We start from the raw sequence: 24,901 nt of genomic DNA, 5'->3' as shown, positions 1-24,901 counted from the left end.
GCCACACACCTCGCCACACAGACGAGACACCACACACCTCGTCACACAGACGAGACACCACACACCTCGTCACACAGACAAGACACCACACACCTCGTCACACAGACGAGACACCACACACCTCGTCACACAGACGAGACACCACACACCTCGTCACACAGACGAGACATCACACAGACGAGACACCACACACCTCGTCACACAGACGAGACACCACACACCTCGTCACACAGACGAGACACCACACACCTCGTCACACAGACGAGACACCACACACCTCGTCACACAGACGAGACACCACACACCTCGTCACACAGACGAGACACCACACACCTCGTCACACAGACGAGACATCACACACCTCGTCACACAGACGAGACACCACACACCTCGTCACACAGACGAGACACCACACACCTCGTCACACAGACGAGACACCACACAGACGAGACACCACACACCTCGTCACACAGACGAGACACCACACACCTCGCCCCACAGACGAGTCACCACACACCTCGTCACACAGACGAGACACCACACACCTCGTCATAGACGAGACACCACACACCTCGTCACACAGACGAGACACTATACACCTCGTCACACACTTCGTCACACAGACGAGACACCACACACCGACTTGTCTGAACGAGACACCACACACCTCGTCACACAGACGAGACATCACACACCTCGTCACACAGACGAGACACCACACAGACGAGACACCACACACCTCGTCACACAGACGAGACACCACACACCTCGTCACACAGACGAGACACCACACACCTCGTCACACAGACGAGACACCACACACCTCGCCCCACAGACGAGTCACCACACACCTCGTCACACAGACGAGACACCATACACCTCGTCATAGACGAGACACCACACACCTCGTCACACAGACGAGACACTATACACCTCGTCACACACTTCGTCACACAGACGAGACACCACACACCGACTTGTCTGAACGAGACACCACACACCTCGTCACACAGACGAGACATCACACACCTCGTCACACAGACGAGACACCACACAGACGAGACACCACACACCTCGTCACACAGACGAGACACCACACACCTCGTCACACAGACGAGACACCACACACCTCGTCACACAGACGAGACACCACACACCTCGTCACACAGACGAGACATCACACACCTCGCCAAACAGACGAGACACCACACACCTCGTCACACAGACGAGACACTATACACCTCGTCACACACCACGTCACACAGACGAGACACCACACACCGACTTGTCTGAACGAGACACCACACACCTCGCCACACAGACGAGACACCACACACCTCGTCACACACCTCGTCACACAGACGAGACACCACCCACCTCGTCACACAGACGAGACACCACACACCTCGTCACAGACGAGACACCACACACCTCGTCACACAGACGAGACATCACACAGACGAGACACCACACACCTCGTCACACAGACGAGACACCACACACCTCGTCACAGAGACGAGACACCACACACCGACCTGTCTGAACGAGACACCACACACCTCGTCACACAGACGAGACATCACAAAGACGAGACACCACACACCTCGTCACACAGACGAGACATCACACACCTCTTCACAGAGACGAGACACCACACACCGACCTGTCTGAACGAGACACCACACACCTCGTCACACAGACGAGACATCACAAAGACGAGACACCACACACCTCGTCACACAGACGAGACATCACACACCTCGTCACACAGACGAGACACCACACACCGACCTGTCTGAACGAGACACCACACACCTCGTCACACAGACGAGACATCACAAAGACGAGACACCACACACCTCGTCACACAGACGAGACACCACACACCTCGTCACACAGACGAGACACCACACACCTCGTCACACAGACGAGACACCACACACCTCGTCACAGACGAGACACCACACACCTTGTCAAACAGACGAGACACCACACACTGACTTGTCTGAACGAGACACCACACACCTCGTCACACAGACGAGACACCACAGACGAGACGCCACACACCTCGCCACACAGACGAGACACCACACACCTCGTCACACAGACGAGACACCACACACCTCGTCACACAGACAAGACACCACACACCTCGTCACACAGACGAGACACCACAGACGAGACGCCACACACCTCGCCACACAGACGAGACACCACACACCTCGTCACACAGACGAGACACCACACACCTCGTCACACAGACAAGACACCACACACCTCGTCACACAGACGAGACACCACACACCTCGTCACACAGACGAGACACCACACACCTCGTCACACAGACGAGACACCACACACCTCGCCACACAGACGAGACACCACACACCTCGCCACACAGACGAGACACCACACACCTCGTCACACAGACAAGACACCACACACCTCGTCACACAGACGAGACACCACACACCTCGTCACACAGACGAGACACCACACACCTCGTCACACAGACGAGACACCACACACCTCGTCACAGACGAGACACCAGACACCTCGTCACACAGACGAGACACCACAGACGAGACGCCACACACCTCGCCACACAGACGAGACACCACACACCTCGTCACACAGACGAGACACCACACACCTCGTCACACAGACAAGACACCACAGACGAGACGCCACACACCTCGCCACACAGACGAGACGCCACACACCTCGTCACACAGACGAGACACCACACACCTCGTCACACAGACGAGACACCACACACCTCGTCACACAGACGAGACACCACACACCTCGTCACACAGACGAGACACCACACACCTCGTCACACAGACGAGACACCACACACCTCGCCACACAGACGAGACACCACACACCTCGCCACACAGACGAGACACCACACACCTCGCCACACAGACGAGACACCACACACCTCGTCACACAGACAAGACACCACACACCTCGTCACACAGACGAGACACCACACACCTCGTCACGCAGACGAGACACCACACACCTCGTCACACAGATGAGACACCACACACCTCGTCACACAGACGAGACACCACACACCTCGTCACACAGACGAGACACCACACACCTCGTCACACAGACGAGACACCACACAGACGAGACACCACACACCTCGTCACACAGACGAGACACCACACACCGACTTGTCTGAACGAGACACCACACACCTCGTCACACAGACAAGACACCACACACCTCGTCACACAGACGAGACACCACACACCTCGTCACGCAGACGAGACACCACACACCTCGTCACACAGATGAGACACCACACACCTCGTCACACAGACGAGACACCACACACCTCGTCACACAGACGAGACACCACACACCTCGTCACACAGACGAGACACCACACAGACGAGACACCACACACCTCGTCACACAGACGAGACACCACACACCGACTTGTCTGAACGAGACACCACACACCTCGTCACACAGACGAGACACCACACACCTCGTCACACAGACGAGACACCACACACCTCGTCACACAGACGAGACACCACACACCTCGTCACACAGACGAGACACCACACACCTCGTCACACAGACGAGACACCACACACCTCGCCACACAGACGAGACACCACACACCTCGCCACACAGACGAGACACCACACACCTCGCCACACAGACGAGACACCACACACCTCGTCACACAGACAAGACACCACACACCTCGTCACACAGACGAGACACCACACACCTCGTCACGCAGACGAGACACCACACACCTCGTCACACAGATGAGACACCACACACCTCGTCACACAGACGAGACACCACACACCTCGTCACACAGACGAGACACCACACACCTCGTCACACAGACGAGACACCACACAGACGAGACACCACACACCTCGTCACACAGACGAGACACCACACACCGACTTGTCTGAACGAGACACCACACACCTCGTCACACAGACGAGACACCACACACCTCGTCACACAGACGAGACACCACACCTCGTCACACAGACGAGACATCACACACCTCGTTACACAGACGAGACATCACACAGACGAGACACCACACACCTCGTCACACAGACGAGACACCACACACCTCGTCACACAGACGAGACACCACACAGACGAGACACCACACACCTCGTCACACAGACGAGACGCCACACACCTCGTCACACAGACGAGACACCACACACCTCGTCACACACACGAGACACCACACACCTCGTCACACAGACGAGACACCAACACACCTCGTCACACAGGCGAGACACCACACACCTCGTCACACAGACGAGACACCACACACCTCGTCACACAGACGAGACACCACACACCTCGTCACACAGACGAGACACCACACAGACGAGACACCACACACCTCGTCACACAGACGAAACACCACACACCTCGTCACACAGACGAGACACCACACAGACGAGACGCCACACACCTCGTCACACAGACGAGACACCACACAGACGAGACACCACACACCTCGTAACACAGACGAGACGCCACACACCTCGTCACACAGACATCACACTGACGAGACACCACACACCTCGTCACACAGACGAGACGCCACACACCGACCTGTCTGAACGAGACTGGCGGCGTGAGGTCCCTGGCCCCGCGAGGCACGCACACCAGCACGGAGGCCGCGAGGCTCGCCAGCCCCGCGGCGTCCCCGGCGCGCAGCAGAGGCCGCCCCGCCGCGGCGGGCGAGCCGGGCTCGGCGGCGGCCGCGAGCTCCGCGACGAACGCGCCGAGCGGGGCGCAGCGCGCGTACAGCCGCCTGAGCAGCTGCCTCGGGGCCTCCGTCCCCCTCGCCACCTCCTCGCCCTCCTCGTAGTGACGCGAGCGCGACGAGGTGGAGGCCATGCTTCCACCTCGTCAGGGGCGAGAGACGCCGCACAGACAAGGGTCGGATTCAGGCTATGAGGGGCCCTGAGTATAGTGCATGCAGTATTGCAATGTTTAGTAAGTAATAAAACAGCGGTTTTTTTACGGATGTAAAATGAACACATTTATTCGACTCGTGGTAAAATCATCAAACGTGAATCACTCGCTATACTCGATTCCGTAAACGCTCGTCGTCATCGCAATCGAAAGCTGAAACGTCGCCCCGCCGTGTTAATTCACGACGGGGTCCGAGGCCCCATTGGCCTGGGGCTGTTGGCCCAGCCCTGCGCCGCTGCTGCCGGCGGGAGGCGAGGGGCCTCGTGCGAGCTGAACGCGGGGCGCCGCTAAACTATTTGTTTATTTTACCAGGCAGGGCCCACTGAGATAGTTTTCAGAAGAGACCTGTCCACACATTGTAGTCCAACGAAGCGGCTTATCATCGTGTGGAAAGGTATAGCAGCCAAATACTCTTAAACGCGTGATCTTGATTGGTACTAAATATGGAGCAACACCAGAGGACCTGGAGACAAATACACGCGACCAAGGGGAGAGACGCAAACGAGTTCCAAATATTACAGCGGGCGTCGGGATCGACCCCACGACCTCCTGTGTACCAGGCGAGGTAGTTAACATCTCAGCCACCGCGGCGCCTACGCGCTGAGTCTGGGTCAACGCTATTTTTTTTTACTTTTGGTGAATTGCGTCTTCGCGCCATTCTCAGGGATATCCCAAAGCTCGCTGTGATTCGCAGACGGGTATATACTGCCAGTAGGAGGCGATATTTCATTCTTGCACACGATGCAAACAGCAATACATTCGAGAGCTAGATGCCAATGTGGAGGTCTGCTGCTCGCCACGAGAACAACGGGCTTCAGGGGACGAGAGCTCATGTAGCTTTGCTTTTCGTCCTTTGAAGGCGCGATAATTGTATCGACCCCAGATGGATGAACCGAGTCAATCCCCCCGGCCAGAATTTGAACTCGCAACCTAGCGAGCTGCTCTGATATCACATCACCAATACTCAAGAGTAGGCGCGTTTCAGGTGGGCCCATGTGTGCACGTGGTACCACTTTACATGGTCTTGGCATAAGGCATCGGGGTCACTTCGTCATTCCTGAAGAGCCATAGAAAAATTGGCTTCCGATGAGGTGGAGCAGTTGCCCTCCCGTGCCAGCAGTGGGGGTGACGCGCGTTAACCGGGTCAGAGGGCCATTCGCCAGGCGACACGGCAGGGACATCCTGGCAGGCATTTGGGGTTGAAACTCGTTGTCAGCAGTTATAACGCCGTGAATTGGGGGCTGAGTTATGCAATTAAAATGGTTATTTATACCATGTGCGATGTTGAATTCTCTTCAGCACCACGGTCTTTGCATAACACACTCTTACAAAATGGAGCTGTATACCATCCACAAAAGCACCATGCCATAACCTCACAACAGTTCCATCTCCCAGCAGCTCACTTGTATCCCCGTTTCCTCGCCAGAGGCTATGTATGGTCCTTAAATGTACACATTCGTTGGGAACTTACCCCGATTTAGTAAGTGCACATTTTAGAATTTCCCACTGCAGACCATGTCACTGATAGCTTCTGATTTGACAAGCCCATTGTTAGTCCTACACCATACCTCTTTCTCAGGAAGTCCATGTAAGTGTTCCAAACTTCGTGAGTTGGTAGCGCTTCCAATGCACGTGTAATGAGCCCGACATTTAACTGGCACTCTCCCCAAGACAGCTCTGCCATCGTCCCCTTACATGCTCGAACAGCTTCCATATTCAACTCTCAGTATGTCAACCGTGTGTGGGGGGGGGGTATTTACAATATTAACGTACATGTACACGAAGCAATGTAATTCGGGTCAGCCTTTGTATAAGAATAGGTTTTACCCTTTCTGGCAATAAAACAGGTGTTAAGATGTTAAAACACTAAACAGAAAACGTTTTCAAGGAATCGTGTCTGCATTAGCCACACATACTTGTGGTGAACATGCAAACAAAAACACGCTCTAGTAATATGTGCATTGTCTCTCAAGCGGATTGGTCCACACCAGACAGCTTCCTGTATATCCGAGTCTCAAACAGTGTTAGAGTGTTAGACCAAAAAACGCCAAAAGATGGACAGCACCAAGACAGCACCATCAGGGCATTTATAGCCCTGATGGTGCTGTGAGCAGCTACATCATTGGAGCTTTCTTGCCATTATCAAACTACAGTATAAGGAATCGTATCAGGATTCATTATATCAGGATTCCTTGTAAAGGCTTTCTGTTTGGTGTTTTAACATCTTAACCTGTTTTATTGCTAGAAAGGGTAAAACCAATTCTGCTGTATACTGTCAAAAAATATCCCATTATTTTCAGCTTTTGTGATTGTTTGAGCAGACGTTCGCAAATCCCAGGCCTCTGCCGAGATTGTGAAGGTCATAGACTGCTGGCCAAGGGGCAGTGCATTCGCACGGCCTCAACCCCCCAGCACAACTAAGACGAGTCACCATTAATGAAGCAGACAAGTATCTGGGAAATTAGGCACGTGGGATGATAGTAATACACTTGAGGGTTTGACTTTAACGTGGTCATTTACTTCGAACCCTTTAAAAAAAATGTTTGAAACCCCCTATAAGCTGCACCCAGCATGACATGACTGATGATGCCAATGTCATCCTCCAATTGGCACCATCACACATGGGAAACGACTTTTTTACCAATTAAGTTATTGCAACGATAATTGAAGGAGTAATCAGTAGCAATGCTCCAGTCAATTTTGGCAGTTGCAAAGCGGTGACCAAAGTGGCAACTGGGACACTGTGACGGAATGCACATAAATTTGGTGTTTACACAACAATCTAAAAACCTAAGTTAATTTATATCAGAAAACAAAAGAACACAAACAAAAGTCGGCGTTTATTTTATTGCAAGGCACATACAGAAGACAAGCTCATATGGACCAGACGTGCCAAGAACATAAGACATTACATCTGCTACAGGACATCAAACTTCCCTCGGAAATTTTTGAGGGACGTTTTCACAAAGTAGCATTTCTAATATCTTAAGCAGGGCACACGCTGCCAACGGCTTGAAAAATGCCTACATCACTTGTACAAAAAAACCCTATGATGCTTGCTTCAGAAGGAGTTTGATGTCATCCTCAATGCCGATGGTATGGAACTTCCTGCTGTAGCGCTTGAAAGGCTGCCCGTCAGGCCCGATCAGGAACTTCTCAAAATTCCACGCGATGTCAGAGCGTGAAACCGGGCTCCATATGATGCTCTTAGGGTCTTGCAGGAAGGAGATGGGATCATCGGATGGCAGGGGAAGCTTCTCCTTGATGAATTCAAAGACTGGGTGCGTATCCTTGCCATTCACCTCGCACTTAGCGAACATGGTGAAGTTGGGCTCGTAGCCACTGCCTGGGCGCACATACTTCAGGATGTTCAGGATCTCCTCGTTCTGGGTGTTCTCCTATGACACACACACCAACGTGATAACGATTAAGTGACCACTTTTTTAATGTAATAGTTTTAAAATACATCTAACGGGCCTAATGCATTGTTACACCGTGTCATCTCACGAGCAATTCAAGAACGTTGCCATTCTGGTTACCAAAATAACTATTATTTCTGTATGGCACCTCTCCAATCAGTTGTACTGAAAACTGTACTTTAAAAATAGTATTAAGTCTCCCCTGAGTGACTTATATGCTCAATGGGCTTTCACAAAGGCCTTTAAAACTATTTCATTAAAAGACGTTTTACCAACGAATTATCAAAAGCTCTTGGTTTAAGCCCAAAGACATGGCTTGACACAAAGGCAACATTCCCAGGATCATGAGTAATGCCTGTTATTACGAGTACAGTATCTGTTAAGACAGGACCACAATGGTCTAAACATTCCAAGTGAACCTGTTGGCCACTCTAGTTAATGAATCACAGCCGTGTTCAGACTCAGTAGAACATAATGAAAGGATGACAACGCATAAAATATAAAGTACATCAACTCCCCCATACTTTTCATTGAGCATGTTCTACATTTCCTAATTCAAAGTCACTTCATGTACACATACCAGGTACTGTAGTCTGTCCGTAAAACTGGTTCCTAGCCAGGCGGATTGGAAAGAGTCCAGCGGGGAGGTCAACGGGCAACCTGAGGCGGTAATTTAAGCCGCAAGTTTGGGTGTGATGCATGGCGAGTCGTGTGAGGCGAGGGGCGAATAGTGAGTGTCTTGTGGCTGTGGTGTTACTTCGCTATGTGCCGGCTAATATCAGTGGCGAGTGTTCATTGAAACGGCCCAGGGCCACCGCTTCACCAATCCGCCAAACCCACGTAAAGTTTCGTCAAACATCTCCCTACAAAGCCCCGGACGGAGCGGGGAAGCCGTCATCCAGCAGTGGACAGAGCAAGCGCCGCCGCTGTGGAGCCAACGCATACCTGGTGGCCGAACTGGTTGCAGGGGAAGCCGAGCACCGCGAGCCCCTGGGCGCCGTAGCGGCCCTGCAGCTCGTTTAGCTGGGTGAAGTCCCTGGTGGTCGTGCCTCAGAGGGACGCCACGTTCTCGATGAGCACCACCTTGCCGCGGTAGCGCGAGAAGTTGACCAGCTCGCCGCCCAGCGTCTTGGCCGACAGCTCGTAGAACGACCTCAAGGCACCTGCTGCTGCTGCTGCCGCCATCGTCTCCGTGTGAAGTAAGGGCGGTGTCGCATCGAGCGCTTATATAGGCGGGCACAGAGCCACGTGACCCGGGGGGGGGGGCTGGGGATGGACTGGGGGTGGAAGGGATGGGCCATTTCCGGTTGGAAAGGGACAATTCCTATGGAATTCACCACAGCAAAATTTTGAACTAAAACTTTTTATTTTACCAGGTAAGTTACACGTAGATCAAATAAAGCCAAAGTGATTTCCTTCTGCTCAAATGTTGTTTATGTCGTTTATTGTGAAAATTCGGTCACAGTTCCTATGATCACTGTCACCAAAATAAAGCTTTTAAGGCTTTATTTTGGTGATTTCGAAAACGTTTTTTGGTTTGGCCATGTGTTGTTTGTTGTAGTACGGAGTTAGACTGATGGCCTTAATCTAAGTTGTCTTGTGGTTGTTGTTGTTGACTTGCATCCCACTAAAATTTTTGCACACAGCGTTGGTGTATGGTGCTTTTACAGGAATATTTTGCTGTTTTTTCCTGGATTTTCTGTTTGCACGGTCACATAGTGACTTTAAGATGTTTTCTTATTCATGTTTTAGTTTTTTGTTTGTTGCGGTTGCACCCGATTCAAGAGCGGAATGGCTCACAGGGATATACCAAATAAATGAAACTGAAATGAGTAATGAGGTGGCGATCATCTCTTGTTTACAGTTCCAAGTGGTGTAAATATCTGAATAAGACAACCACCGTTGACTTACAATATGCGACTGATGTTATCAAACGGAGTTCCCAGAATGATGCTGTTTCATCTGGCAATATGTTCAGGAGTTAAAAGACAATGTCGGGGTCTGCTCGCCACAAGAGGGCTTCAAGCGAGAATTGGTGTAGTTTTGCTCATCCTCTGTTGAAGGAGCGCAGACCGGACAGGAGTGGGTCACTGTGGTCTATAGGAAGGACGATGAGCTGAGTTACCCCCCCCCCCAACCACTGGCTGGGGGGCGGCAAGTGCCCCCCCCCCCCCCAATGATCCGATCGAAATCTTTCATTTCGATAGGATCATTGGGATTTATTAGTAATAAATCAGCATTTTGCGACCCCCACTGCGAAGCATATTATTACGTGCCAGGGACTATATGAGATGATAGGACAATAGTTTGAGTCCATAATTGGCAATAAGCAACGGCAAAGCAGTTAATAGTGACTCACAATTGTGCGCAGTTGCATATACAGTACACGACTTTCCTGAAGGCATTCACCTCCAGCGAGCGCGATGCCGATCACAACACGGTTCGAATTCGACCCTCGATCGATGGCTGCGCCATCGCCGCACACGCGTCGAATAGAAAGCAAGGCACAAGTCCTTGCTTACTAACTCCTGAAAATCCTGGCTCCGGCATAGCACCCAACCAGGATGTGAACTCGGACTTTCAGATTGCGAGCTGCTCGCTCCGCTGCTGAGACATGACTGGTGCCAAACCCATTTAATCTTGGCCATGAAAATACGTTTACCGATGTGCCCAGTGAAATAAAAAAAACTAATCTCACATATACAGAGACAAATTCAACCGAGATGGATTCTGGCTTAGCCATAATTGGAAGGATTTGATAAACCATTTCGGGTCTTAATTGATTGATCACGCTTAAGGTGGCTTTCAGACTGCATCCATTATTTTTCGTCTCCCCCCTCCTCTTTTCCGAACATAGATGGACTCGTCCATCTGAACAAACTATCAAATCTCTCCGTGGTGCTAACGTTAAAAACAACCGCCACTTTTTCAAATTTTCTTGTGGTTTTCACACCTGATGATTGCTTGTGCTGCAGTCGAAACGTCGTGAGAATTTAATTGTTTTATATTTTTATTATTTATGGTTTCTCTTCTACGTGACTTTATCGAAAGAACCAAGAATATGAATCCCTGCAGTCACTAAAGATTTAAATCAAAATTTTATCTCACATTGCTCAGAAAAAAAACGTGGTCATTGATTATAATGAAGTGAATTAAATACTATACGTAAAGGACAAAGACATGTTCGAATTAGTTCCTATATGCCATGAAAGTGCTTGCAATGATTACTTCTTTCCAAGCAGCAGGTTCTGAGTGCGTACGCGCATTTATGCATGTTGACGAACTTTGCACGTTGCATAACTCCGCAATGATGAAACACGCACACCCCGAGAACTTCATGCGCATCGTTAGTTTATCAACCCACCAATTCTGACATAAATCGGTTCTATTGTATACCCATATTCCATGCTTTTGTTGGTGTTATTGGGTCTTGGCGTTAAAAATCACAGGGTCACTTGTAGCATTGGACAGCAATGATCAGTGGGAAGCATTGGGCAGAAAGGGAGCATTGACCTATGTGGCAACCAGCAGCAAAGGAAGCGGCGTTCAATGTTGCCCACCTTCGCCATTGTGCTTCTCGATATAAAGGCGTTCTGGATTTCTCTCGAGACGAAATGTCAGTGATCAGTGACAAATCTCGACTTTCTGGGACAAGGACTCGATGCAGATTTTTATTTGAGGGGATTTCAGACGTGTTAAGGATCCGGCTTTAGTTTTCTATGCTTAACGCTGGGTAAAATGTCTAGTGACATGGTTCCTGGTGTTGCATTAATGACCTTGTATCATCTGAGCAGTGCTGTGGACATCTGTGAAAACGAGATGTATACCTCATCGGATTTCTTCAGTAGAAATATTCTGATCTATACTTCCCACCTTCACCAATTTGCAATGATCAGCGTGGGTGAAGTATGGTCGACGTCTGCAATCTCTCCACAACTCGGAGAGATCATTCAGCAGTGGATTGACAGAGCTGTGCTTGCCTTAGACTGTAGCAAGGTGTCATGGTAACAGCATGAGAAGTTGTAGATACCAGGGGCCTAGTCTTCTCAGATAAAACCCTGAAGCCCGATAAGATTAATATGAACGTAAATATTACCACAGGATATCATGTTGGTGTATTTCACTGCGTTGTCTTGTGCAGTTATTTTACTGTAGTGTACTGTATTGATCACACTGGTGGCTGAGAGCAGGATGTATTATTGTGAAGGAGCAGCATCCCATAATGACATAGATAGCACAGCCCTTAGTCTCACAAGTACCATCCAGAAAATTAATCCTGAAAGGCCCAAATATTGTATAGTTGTGCAATGTTGTACAATTATTTATTTTATTGTATTTGTTTGGTATGAAGATCAGCCACTCAATTCACTGCTTGGCTGAGTTTCACAATCCTGCAATGCAACAATCCGCATAGCTCCTGCACACAATTCGATCTCATCAATGTCTCCTCAGTCGAGATGCTCTTGAGTTTGGCTGCCATTCCTTCATGGTGTGAACACCCAGCCATTTCCCCCAATTGGAATGTTTCTAGTTCATAGCCTGGTCCGGACATGACTCGCTAGACTATCAAGAAAGAAAAATTACTAAGCTAACCATGCCACTGTCTGATCCAAATGGGCACCAAACTGTGGAAGTGCTACACCCTGTCCTCCATAGTGGGCGAATAACAAAACCTTCATAAGCACGTTGACAGACGGGGGTGTTACTGTGGGGGAGCAGATTGGAAACTGGAGCATTGTAAAGGAACACGTCTGTGCACAGGTAGTTGGTTTTTTTCAGGGATGTGTTGTGGCAGCTGGGTATGTTGCAAGTCAGCCTTCATCAAAGCACGGGACATCGTTGGGAGCCAACATCTGCTTCACAATAAAATTATTTCCAAATCTTGCCCAGATATTTCCCAATATAAAATTGCAACAATGTATAACCAGACACCAACAGATAACAAAACAAACTTACACATAGAATGCAGACAACGGCATTACATTTATTGCTAGGCACTTATAGAAGACAAGCTTGTATGGACCAGGTATGCCAAGAACATGAGACATTAGATCTGCTACAGGACCTCAAACTTCCCTCGTTAAAATTTTGAAGGAAGTTTTCACAAAGTGGCATTTCTAATATCTTCAGTAGGGCATACACTGCCAGTGGCTTGAAAATACCTACACCACTAGTACAAAATGAAGGTAAACCTAGCCACAACCTATTTAACTTGCTTCAGCAGAAACTTGAGGTCTTCCTCAATGTTGATGGTCTGAAACTTCTTGCTGTAGCGCTTGAAAGGCTGCCCATCAGGCCCGACCAGGAACTTCTCAAAATTCCACGCGATGTCAGAGCGTGAGACCGGGCTCCAAATTATGTGCTTGGGGTCTTGCAGGAAGGAGATGGGATCATCAGATGGCAGGGGAAGCTTCTCCTTGAGGAACTCAAAGACTGGATGCGTATCCTTGCCATTCACCTCGCACTTGGCAAACATGGTGAAGTTGGGCTCGTAGCCACTGCCTGGGCGCACATACTTCAGGGTGTTCAAGATCTCCTCGTTCTGGGAGTTCTCCTATAGCACGCACACAATCGCACACCACAAGAAATACCAAGTCACCACTCATTCACAAATAAAGCATGTATACACACATGCATTTGTTTAACTGTAATAGTATTAACGTGATGGTTTTAGATCATGAGACCTCCTTTGCCAGTAGCAAAATATAATAGGTTTTTACCCTTTTATCTGGCAACAAAACTGACACCTTTTTGCTACTGGCAAAGGAGATCTCATGATGTAAATGCTTACCCCGAGCTCTCAATACTCTGATGGTGCGTTGTCTTTGAGTTGTGCGCCTTTTGGTCGAACACCGACGTGAGACTGGGCTCTCACAAAAGCTGCCTCTGGTGTGGACCAATCAATTTCAAGGACAATGCCACATACATTATCAGAGTGCTGTTTTTTGTTTGCATTTTGACCGCAGGTATTGTGGTTAATGCAAACATGATCCCTAGTAAAAAGGTGTCAGTTTTGTTGCCAGATAAAAGGGTAAAAAACCTATTATTATATGATGGTTTTAGGTCAACAGAACCAAACGAATTATAATGCAACACTGTAAATGGCAATACAATAACACTGCTGTACTGGTTAGCAACAACAGATGTGTTTTAGCACCTACGATGTGTATTCACCTCCTATGAACTTGCATTTAATAATATATTTTGTATGTCCCCAGAGGCCTCTGAAATTCAATGGGGGGAGTGGGCGAGGCTGGTTTCACCGCAACAACGTGGAAAGTCTACCAAAACGACCATCAATTACAGCAAGGGGATGGACCAACAATACGACTGCCTTGATGCACATTGCCTTCAAGATATTATATTTCATCATGTTTATTAATTGCACACTTACTATAAACAACCTGAGGAAAAATCAACTGGCTAAAACTTTAAGCAGGTTTTAAACACAAGTTGTAAATTCCAATAAATACGGATATGAATGAATGACTCCTTTCATTGGGAGCTACCTCTCCCTGGTAAGGCATGGTAAGTCTGTTTTTTTGCAGAGCAACATCGTAATAGATGCTAAACGGCTTTAAACTCGTACCTTGAAGTGACATTTACCCTCAACCTAAATGTTTATTATTTTAAGAATAATAAATATATTATCCAGCTGTAAAAGGTTATCTTTTAAGTATGTTAGTCATTCTATATTGCCTTGTGCTTTATTGCTCTGTACTTGTAGTGTACAAAACCTCGTTAACGAAAAAGTTTAACGGAACATAAAAAAAGTTTGTATGTATAACCTCTTTCGTAGCCAATTGTGCTAAATCAGAGTTGGAATTAAAAATTCAGACAATTTACGTAAGGCTACTCTAACAAAGAGGGGGCTCGTCCCAATGGGCTTTTACCAGGTCTTCTACTCCTATCTCCAATATTTCAATAAACGTCTTAAGAACAACCAAGGCTTGTCAAACTCCACCATAGGAGTTTAATGATTAATAGACGAGCCGAAGATATGCCTTTGAACCAAAAAGGCATTCCAAAGTTCATCACGAATGACAGCGGTCTGAGGAGTAAAACCACAACTATGCATTTCTAGCAATGTATCAGGCTACTCCTATGTGGTCAATAAACCACACCTTTGTTCAACCTGGAATGCAATGACATTGGGTAACATTGACTCTATCCAAAGGTGTATTTAACATGCGTTACACTTGCCTTTCCACTGTGTAAATGCATGCGAATAAAAGTATTCAATAATATGCAAAGGAAAATACTTCACTGGTATGAACAATACAATTTAACCGCCAAGAACTATTCTAGCAAGGACTCATCAGATGCCTGCAGTAAAATAAATCCTGATTTATTACTACGACGAGTCAAGAATGTCTGTCCCGCAAGTGACGTCACTCCACATGCTGCACCCCCCCCCCCTCATTAATATTCATTAGCGGGTGGATTTTTACACTCACGCAGGTCGAGCGGAAATAATTTGTTTCGCAAATTCGCTTTAAGTTTGACGTTTCTTTATTGAAAGTTAATCTAATAATTATATGCAGCAACAAAATAGATTTGGTGTCTTTATTCATTTCTTCAGCACAAGACAAAAGGTAAGTTTAATTTATGCTTCTACATTATGGTAAAATAGACATTTCTCGGTGATTTTCCAGATATTGTATCGACTTCCAATTTATTTCAACCCCAGCAACCGAAAGCAGACGAGAATAAAGTATCAGAGCAGTGAATTTTAACAAATTTAAGGTCAGTTATATACAGTGCTACAGTGACGTGAGGTGTTATAGAACTTCGTTTTCTGCGATAATCACTGCCATTAATAGTGCTGCAGTGAAATGCAGTGAAGTGTTTAATGACTTGTGCAAGATTCACTGCCATTAAATTTACACAAGATACAATTATACTCCGTGTTAAAATAGCAATGTACAGTACTTAAACATTTTAAAAAGTGCTACGGAGGAGATTTGCAAAACGTCTATTTGGAGAGCAGGTGATCACAACTAAGTTCACATAATGTAACAAGTAAACATTACGTTTATGGTGACATTCGTTCTGACCGCTCTTTGGAACAGTAGGTGGTCATATCTACGGGATACTTGCCAGTATCAAGATGATGTCTTGCGGTGGGTGTTTATTTGCTGTTCAAACAACATCTTAACACCTCCTGCTTTCATATTCTTAGTTTTTTCGGTTAAGTCACGTTGAAGAGAAACAACAAAATAATAAAATATATAAAACAATAAAAAATTCTCACGACGTTTCGACCATAACTCAAACACCTGAAGACGACCGTTTGAGTTATGGTCGAAACGTCGTGAGAATTTTTATATTGTTTTATATATATTTTATTATTTTGTTGTTTCTCTTCAACGTGACTTTACCGAAAAAACTAAGAATATGAATTACTGCAGTCACGAAAGCTTTAAATCAAAACCTCCTGCTTTCTTGCCGGAAAGGGTGCAGCCTATTCTGGGCGGCCATGTATATTCAGTCTCAAGCCAGTGCTGTACAATAGCACATAGCAAGGTGGTGGTCACCCATTAAAACGCAATCGCTGCTCAACTTTGCTTAGCTCAAGTTAATGTAAACAAGGTGGGTGGGAGTCCAAGACCCAGGCTACAGCGTCACGTGTAACAGACAAGTCCGATGAGAGTCATGGCACAAGAGCTGCCCTGTCCAGATAAAACCGGGCGCATTCCCGCCGATTTAATCATCGGCAAATATCTGGTCAGATACAAAAACAATAACACGTCTCCGTATCGATGTGGACGCGGATGCGCCGTGTCCGGCTAACATCAGTGGCGAGTGTTCATTGAAGCGGCCCAGGGCCACCGCTTCACCGATCCGCGTAAAGTTTCGTCAAACACCTCCCTGCAAAGCCCCGGACGGAGCGGGGAGGCCGTCATCCAGCAGTGGACAGAGCAAGCGCCGCCGCTGTGGAGCCAACGCATACCTGGTGGCCGAACTGGTTGCAGGGGAAGCCGAGCACCGCGAGCCCCTGGGCGCCGTAGCGGCCCTGCAGCTCGTTTAGCTGGGTGAAGTCCCTGGTGGTCGTGCCTCAGAGGGACGCCACGTTCTCGATGAGCACCACCTTGCCGCGGTAGCGCGAGAAGCTGACCAGCTCTCCGCCCAGCGTCTTAGCCGACAGCTCGTAGAACGACTTCATGCCGGCAACCTGCGACGCTGCTACCGCCATCGTCTCCGTGCGGGAGCGGTGCCACCGCCTCGCGCTTATATAGTCGGGCACGGAGTCACGTGACCTGGAGGGGGGGTATGAGGGGGGGCTCGTGTCATGTGACTGGAGACCAACCCCGTTGGCGATTGTGCTGCTGCTGATGTTGTTGTTGAAAGTGCTACACAATTAAGACGAAAACATTCAGCAATACACACTGTGGCCTTAAAAAGAATTGTGTATAATATGCGAAGTTTCGGGTAATGATCCTTCTTCACAGCACATACAGAGGCCAAACTGAGTGGATGAGATTGAGCGACACCACTTTATACCATTTGCTCTGATATTCGCTGATCAACAGTTATTGCATCATCCACTTAGTGACGCATTCCTCGAACGGAAGATTTGTTCATTGTCAGATCCGCAGATGAAAATCCTGAAGACTCGTAAACCTTTTTGTTAAATGTATACGTATAGGGCACATAAATCACACAGATACCTTGCTCACATAAAACACATCTGTTTAGGTTATGAAACATGTTCTATATAATAATAGTAACATTTTCAATTTGTAACGCACTCACTCTGGAAGAGGGAGCGAGTCAGAGAGACCAAATAGCCCCGACAGGGCCCCTCGAGAGCTCTCTGCAGTGGAGGCCTTTCTGCCGGCAGTGATGTGAACCAGCAATTGTAGCGCTGCGCTTTTTCTTTTGACTGCACTGTTTTTCCACTCACAATGAGGTGACTATATTCCCAATGGGATCTCAAATTCAGTCAATGCTATGGTAACCAAATGCATGGCAGGATTGCGTGTTATAGGGTTTCACGGCACACATTCGTACGCCCGATGAACACGGTTGGCTCCGTACAGATGCCAGTACTTAGACTATATAATAATAGTAACAAGCTTCACATCTAGATTATACCCGGACAGGCGGCAACATGTTTTCAGGGATCCATACTCTTTGGTTCTATTCGGTAAAGTCACGTAGGTAAAAATAAAACAACAAAAAATCACGACGTTTCGGCCACAACACAAGTGGCTTTCATCAGTCACGAAAGCTTCAAATCTAGAAATGTTTTCAGGGAGTTATTCTGTAACATCGCTTTTATTGCTTAAAAATCAATATGTGTGTATGTAATAAAACTTCCCCTTGTCTGAGATGACACGGATAAAAATGTTACACAGTCAGCAATGGGAAATTATAACGTATCAATTACAGAGATATCAGGGGCAAACATGGAATCGAAGGCAAAACGTCAACGCATCTCCCACACCAGAATGTGAGGTAGTGAATTGTCCTCATTTACAGCCGTGAGCAAATGGTGGGCATTTCACATTCATTTGGTGGGGGCCAGTCGATCAAGGTACTCCTGTTGATTTCTCACAAGATGATACTTATTTTAATCCCGCTAGTGATGCAGGGCTGAATTGACCATTGGCCAGGTGTTGAACGCATGACCTTCAGATTGTGAGTCAAGGTCGTCTGTAACCACAACACCAAGCAGCCGATGAGAGGTACAATACAATATTAAATAACAGTCTTACATTTCGTAACACTGTATCTCTTTCAATAGATACACACGGACAATACATTGCAGTGTATACCTTTATAAAATTATTGAGGCGTAAAGTTTCGAGTTTAAATCCTGGTTGGTGGTTGACTCCGCTCATCGTCCCTCCTGGGTCAATAAAATGAGTACCACTTTGTGTGGGAGTCAACAGTGGTTGTCATAGAGATGTACTTATCGTCGGCGACATAAGAATGGGGAGTTTCCACCACTGGCTAATGGCTGTACAGAGGGGATGATGCTTATGAGCAGTGCATCATGTTCACGTTTTCTTTGGGTTTAACCACTGCCATTGCCCACCTCTACGCACTGAGCCAATGCAGTGCAACAACCCTGCACGTTTCTCAATGGCCCTGTGGAAGGTTGACACATTGTACGTTACTGAATATACAACGGAGTGCTTGCAAACACAATTGACCCTGAACGGTTTATCACGATGGCCTGGGAGTGTTGCCCATTTGTGCAGACCAACGTGAGCAGGTTGAGAATTGATCCCTTGCGGTATAAACGTGTGATGACACATTCCTCTCATTCACATACAAATGTGGATTTATTGTACTGTACAAAGCAACTTTACTTTCATGTGCGGTATGTTAGATAGGGTTTCCACCTGCCTGTGTCTGTGTGTAATAATAAAAGCGTCGCGCCCACATTGCTTGCATACAAAACATTACACCACCTCATGTACACATTGTGTGCACCATTTTCCGTACAAACAGCAGTCGTCAATCACGTGCGGTGCCGGTTTGTAGAAATGGACCCGTAAGATACAACCTTTAAATGGAAGTTTCCATTGCACACTAGGATCCCCTTAGGGCTGTTACCTCTCCACAATCCTCTTCACCAGCAGTTTGTGTCACCATACAACAAAGTCCCCTCCCCCCGTCCACAAGCTAGTATCCCTCTCTTATGCCCTCCTTGTCCCTTAATAATGATTAACTTGCTTCTTCCTCCCAGTGGGCGCGTCCTCTGTTGACCTCGTCTCTGGGACCGATGTCTCAATCGGCCGTCGATGAGCATCACACAATAGCTCTGCTTATTCTATTTCTGCCTCCATCGCAACCTGTTTGCAACGAATCCCTCGATCACCAGACTGCAAGGACGTCACTTTCGAAGGCGTTGAGTCGCAAGGCCACGAGAGGCGTTCCACCATATCCGTCCATTATTAGAAAACACAATTTAACTAAACGTTCACCACGATACGTGGAATAAAAGGCTGATGACGGTTTATTATTAAAAAAAAAAACATAAAGCAGAGTGGACAAACATACGGGGTAACCTTAACTGAAAGGTTATGTCACTGATGTGTGAAAGATTATTTTACAAATGAAAGGTTTTGTCTCCAATGTTAGAAAGGTCATATTGCACAGCACTGTAATGAGACATTTATAGACTTAATTATTGCGAATCCGTCGTGCCGTGTACGTCTGCTGCAATTGACCACGAACTCGCTTGACTAAATGAGGCTGGTTCCCTCACACGCGGCTGCAGCAGCCCAGATTCAAAGATAGCAGCAGCATCTCAGCAGAAGCAGCTCAGCATCTCAGCAGCAGCATCTCAGCAGAAGCAGCTCAGCAGAAGCATCTCAGCAGCAATATCTCAGCAGCAGCATCTCAGCAGCAGCATCTCAGCAGCAGCATCTCAGCAGCAGCATCTCAGCAGAAGCATCTCAGCAGCAGCATCTCATCAGCAGCATCTCAGCAGCAGCATCTCAGCAGAAGCATCTCAGCAGCAGCATCTCATCAGCAGTATCTCAGCATCTCAGCAGCAGCATCTCAGCAGCAGCATCTCATCAGCAGCATCTCATCAGCAGCAGCAGCATCTCAGCAGAAGCAGCTCAGCAGCAGCATCTCAGCAGAAGCAGCTCAGCAGCAGCATCTCAGCAGCAGCATCTCAGCAGCAACATCTAAGCAGAAGCATCTCAGCAGAAGCATCTCAGTAGCAGCATCTCAGCAGAAGCAGCTCAGCATCTCAGCAGCAGAATCTCAGCAGAAGCAGCTCAGCATCTCAGCAGAAGCATCTCAGCAGAAGCATCTCATCAGCAGCAGCTCAGCAGCAGCATCTCAGCAGAAGCAGCTCAGCAGCAGCATCTCAGCAGCAGCATCTCAGCAGAAGCATCTCAGCAGAAGCAGCTCAGTAGCAGCATCTCAGCAGCAGCATCTCAGCAGCAGCATCTCATCAGCAGCATCTCAGCAGCAGCATCTCATCAGCAGCAGCTCAGCAGCAGCATCTCAGTAGCAGCATCTCAGCAGCAGCATCTCAGCAGAAGCAGCTCAGCATCTCAGCAGAAGCATCTCAGTAGCAGCATCTCAGCAGCAGCATCTCAGCGCTCCGACCTCTGAGCCACACGGCCACTTCCAAGGTGATTAACTCGTGAGATGAACCGAACCGTTCGTCTAGAAGCAGAGAAACCCAGTAACTCTGTCTCCCACGACTCGCAACACTCGTTCTGACTGAGCGTTCTACACCTGCAGCGAACCACCCGCGCCAACTCTGTGCCACATTTAATATTTTCGCTTCCTCTCAACGTTCTCCACTTTCACCACCCCCTCGGTGTGCTTGCAAGAGAGGCAATGTTCCACGTGTGGTGAAGTATGTCCACATAACCCCGCAAACCGCACGCCAAGAGGAGGCCGTCGGCCAGCAGTGGATTTACAAAAATGCTGTACAGGATATGAAAACCATACATCGTCGACATAGCACACATTGTTTGATCCTCTTTGTTTTAACGTGGTTCTTTGCAGATTTGAACTTCTTCTGCATTGTGTGATGATGCGCACACCGAGCGAGTCGTGGGGTCTTCCCAACACCGGCCTGCCACAGGGTACAACTTCACCAAGTGTCACTTACCACTAAGGCTTTCATGTGGTAGCAACTTTAGTTTACAAACGATGTGCAAATGGGAACTAGATATCAGGAGATTGTGTAACCTAGGAAATTCTGTACTGTGCAAGATCTATGTCCAGTAACAATGCATAATGCATCCTGGTGTAGAGTTCTGCAACCTGAAACAAAGTAGTGACGAAAACGTGCTTGTCACTATTGTATGGTATTACATTATAACACAAATAGTCAGAGGCTCTACTCTGAGTGTCCTGATACCATGAAACCTTGTTTCGTTTTTATTTAAAAATACAGCCCAGAAAAAAAGACAAAGATCCACCGTAAAGCCTTAACAGACTGTAGGGGCAAGTGCTGTTAGCGAGTACCTATAAAGGCCGGCACACGAGGGGGTGAGTGGCCAACACCACGCCCGGCCGCCTTTGTCTCCCTAGTGGCGATGTTTACACATCGCACCAGGTACTCATTTGAGGCTGAGTTGACCTAGGGGAGGCCTAGGACCGGTTCAGATAATCGTTACTGGGTGTTCGCCGTGAGCGGGAATCGAACCCGGGTCACCAGGTTCGTAGCGCAACGCAACAACCGTTACACTACTGCCCAGAAACGTGATCACTGTCACGAACATCTGCTGGGTTTGTATTGACCGTATTTCCATTGTCCATAACATCTCGTAGTCATGTGGGTGCTGTCGGGTGAACTATGGCTCACATTACAATATTTACATGAAGATGATAACACTTTTGGATACGTGACCATGTCATCTGAGACAGCTAAAAGATGTGCCATAGAAAGTGCATTCAAATAAACAGCTTTAAAAAAAACATCAAATATGTGTTTACCCAACTTTTTATGTAATTCTGGTGTACAGTACTAAGCACTTTGAATTAATTCCCGGCTGTAATTAGTTGTCTTGAGAGCAGGCTTGGAATTAATGTGTATAAAGTTGTGCTTTATTATGGTGAGCTTTATATTTCTTTACATTTTCTTAACATAACATTAAAGCGTTGTAACATTTTTTAAAGAATATATTAATACTGTTTTTATATATATATAAAACAATTCACATTTTATATATATAAAACAATTCACATTAAAATCTCAAAAGATGTTTTCAGTCACTTTCCAGAGAAGACAAATATTGGAGGTAAGTCGTAGTCTGCAGTGAGTCTAAGCCTACTTGTTAAACTGTAGTGAGTGTTGATATTCAGAAACAAGACCCACCGTTCTTTGACGTAAGCAGAGGTGATCTCTAACACCGGATACACCCAGTGTGACTCACTGCCAGTTAGATTAGCCATTAGCTTGGGTTTTTGGTTTCTCCTGGAGTGTTTGATGACATCAAATGCACGGGCAAGTTCTTTGAGCAGCGATGGTGGGTAAGGCCCTCCCGCTGAGTGGCAACGCTGCAGATTCTGTAATAGAGCCTCCAACTCTTTCTCCGAGTGAGCAGCAATGAGCAGTTCATCAGCATACAGGATGAGCAAGTAGGGAGCCATCCCTTGACCGCACCCAGACATCGATCAGCCTACCATCGTATCTGTACCATATGGACATTCCTCTGGTACAGTCATACAAAGCTTCTCAAACCAAGTGCTAACAATATTTAGGTGGAGGTGCTCATTTGTACGAGTCGCGGTTAAGGTCTGCGAAGCGTTTTCAATCCGCGGAATCCGCGAATTACAAGGATTCGCGGATAATTGGAACACAATTGGATTTTTTTCTGAACAGTACTTCAATAACAGACAAGATCCCACTACTGTATAGCTTTCACAGACTGTCGGGGCAAGTTCTGCAAGAACTGAAAAGGCAACTGTTGCCAAAACACTCAAAAGTACTAAAAAAATAAACGATGTGCAGTGTTATAATGTACATCTACTACACTCCACTGTATTCCAGTACTTAACTTTTATATACATTAAGATGCTTTATCAAAATATCCTAAACTTCTTTCATTAAAAAATGTACAATTGTTGGCGCAAAAACAAATGTGAATATATTTTTTATGCATGCTTAAAAAACACTTCATGGAAATCTCCAGTTACAAACCGCAGCTCGGTTTGTGAAAAGAGTTTGTCAGAATGACTCGGCTGTTTTTTTTCGAAATGCAGTCCTGTAATTAAAGAAAGGTGTCGCCACCATCGCTCTGCAAGGACATTGGATTCCTGCCCAAGAGGGGAGTGAATCATCATGTACAGGCTAACCTTAAAGGTTATGCCACTCATGCATAATAGGCAGACTTGAAAAAGTCGTATAATTCGACATCTATAGAACATTTTACGTGCACCATGCACCAATAGGTTACTGGGCGTGTTTCCAGCTGTCCAGCTTTGACCCAAACAGTCCTAGAATTGGCATCTGTGTTTGGGCGGCAGGAATTGTGTTCCTAGGTCTGGTATCTATATTGAACTTCTTTCCCACCGTCCGTAGCCAACCGTGCTAATCGGAGGTGCAGGGCAAGGACAACAAACTAAGCACAACAAATAAGTTCTAAAGAAATTAGTTTTCAATCTAGATGACTTCAAAGTTAAAAGCTCCAGTGGCTTCCTAATATCGCAAGGAAGAGTATTCCAGACAGCCGCAGGAGCGCAGACTGTCATGCACAGTTTTGATATACCATAAGTTGACTGAGAAGTATGTTTGGGTTTTGTCTGTGGAAAAGAAGGCAACTCTAAATCTTGACTTGAAGCTTTTGTGACTGCAGAAATTAATATTCTTTGGGTCTTTCCGTAAAGTCACTTAGTTAGGTTCAAAGAAAATAACAAAAAACTACGACGTTTCGATCACAACGCAAGCGATCGTCATCAGGAGGAGAAAAGAGGAAAGCTGCTGAGGCAGACTGTTTTAAAGGTTTAGAATGGGTGTAGCCCAAGGGTCATAAATGAAGTGGGCGGGGCTAGTGATG

At 47.3% G+C, this 24,901-nt stretch overlaps 2 protein-coding genes and 1 pseudogene across 4 annotated transcripts in view; all 3 read right to left on the bottom strand.

The window, feature by feature from the left end:
* The window catches only part of TERT (telomerase reverse transcriptase), a 34,966-nt gene extending 27,425 nt beyond the window's left edge, over window positions 1–7,541 (bottom strand). Inside the window, exon 1 of the mRNA XM_032966850.2 lies at window positions 4,630–7,541. Within this exon, the coding sequence (XP_032822741.2) occupies window positions 4,630–4,917 (288 nt within the window). The 5' untranslated portion in view covers window positions 4,918–7,541. The remainder of the gene's footprint in view (window positions 1–4,629) is intronic.
* A 282-nt stretch (window positions 7,542–7,823) lies between these two features.
* Window positions 7,824–9,632, bottom strand: LOC116949437 (glutathione peroxidase 2-like; annotated as a pseudogene). Its single transcript, XR_012946019.1, has 2 exons — window positions 9,360–9,632; window positions 7,824–8,393 (listed from the first exon to the last, which is right to left on the bottom strand). The product of XR_012946019.1 is annotated as a glutathione peroxidase 2-like (transcript).
* Window positions 9,633–13,378: 3,746 nt separating this feature from the next.
* On the bottom strand, window positions 13,379–23,529 carry LOC116949438 (glutathione peroxidase 2-like). 2 transcript variants are annotated; one of them, XM_076071989.1, is made up of 3 exons: window positions 23,221–23,529; window positions 17,368–17,674; window positions 13,379–13,968 (listed from the first exon to the last, which is right to left on the bottom strand). In XM_076071989.1, the coding sequence occupies exons 1-3, from the start codon at window positions 23,514–23,516 to the stop codon at window positions 13,618–13,620; spliced, it is 954 nt and encodes a 317-aa protein (XP_075928104.1). In that variant the 5' UTR covers window positions 23,517–23,529; the 3' UTR covers window positions 13,379–13,617. The 2 variants fall into 2 exon arrangements, with proteins under 2 accessions (XP_075928104.1, XP_032822676.1); XM_032966785.2 differs by lacking the exon at window positions 23,221–23,529 and having other exon boundaries at window positions 17,368–17,645.
* Between the last annotated feature and the right edge of the window lie 1,372 nt (window positions 23,530–24,901).

The sequence above is a fragment of the Petromyzon marinus genome, chromosome 36 (genome assembly GCF_048934315.1).
Source record: "Petromyzon marinus isolate PM22_M1 ecotype Great Lakes invasive population chromosome 36, UKy_Petmar_22M1.pri1.0, whole genome shotgun sequence".
Taxonomy (NCBI): domain Eukaryota; kingdom Metazoa; phylum Chordata; class Hyperoartia; order Petromyzontiformes; family Petromyzontidae; genus Petromyzon; species Petromyzon marinus.
This window is presented reverse-complemented; position numbering and strand designations above follow the sequence as displayed.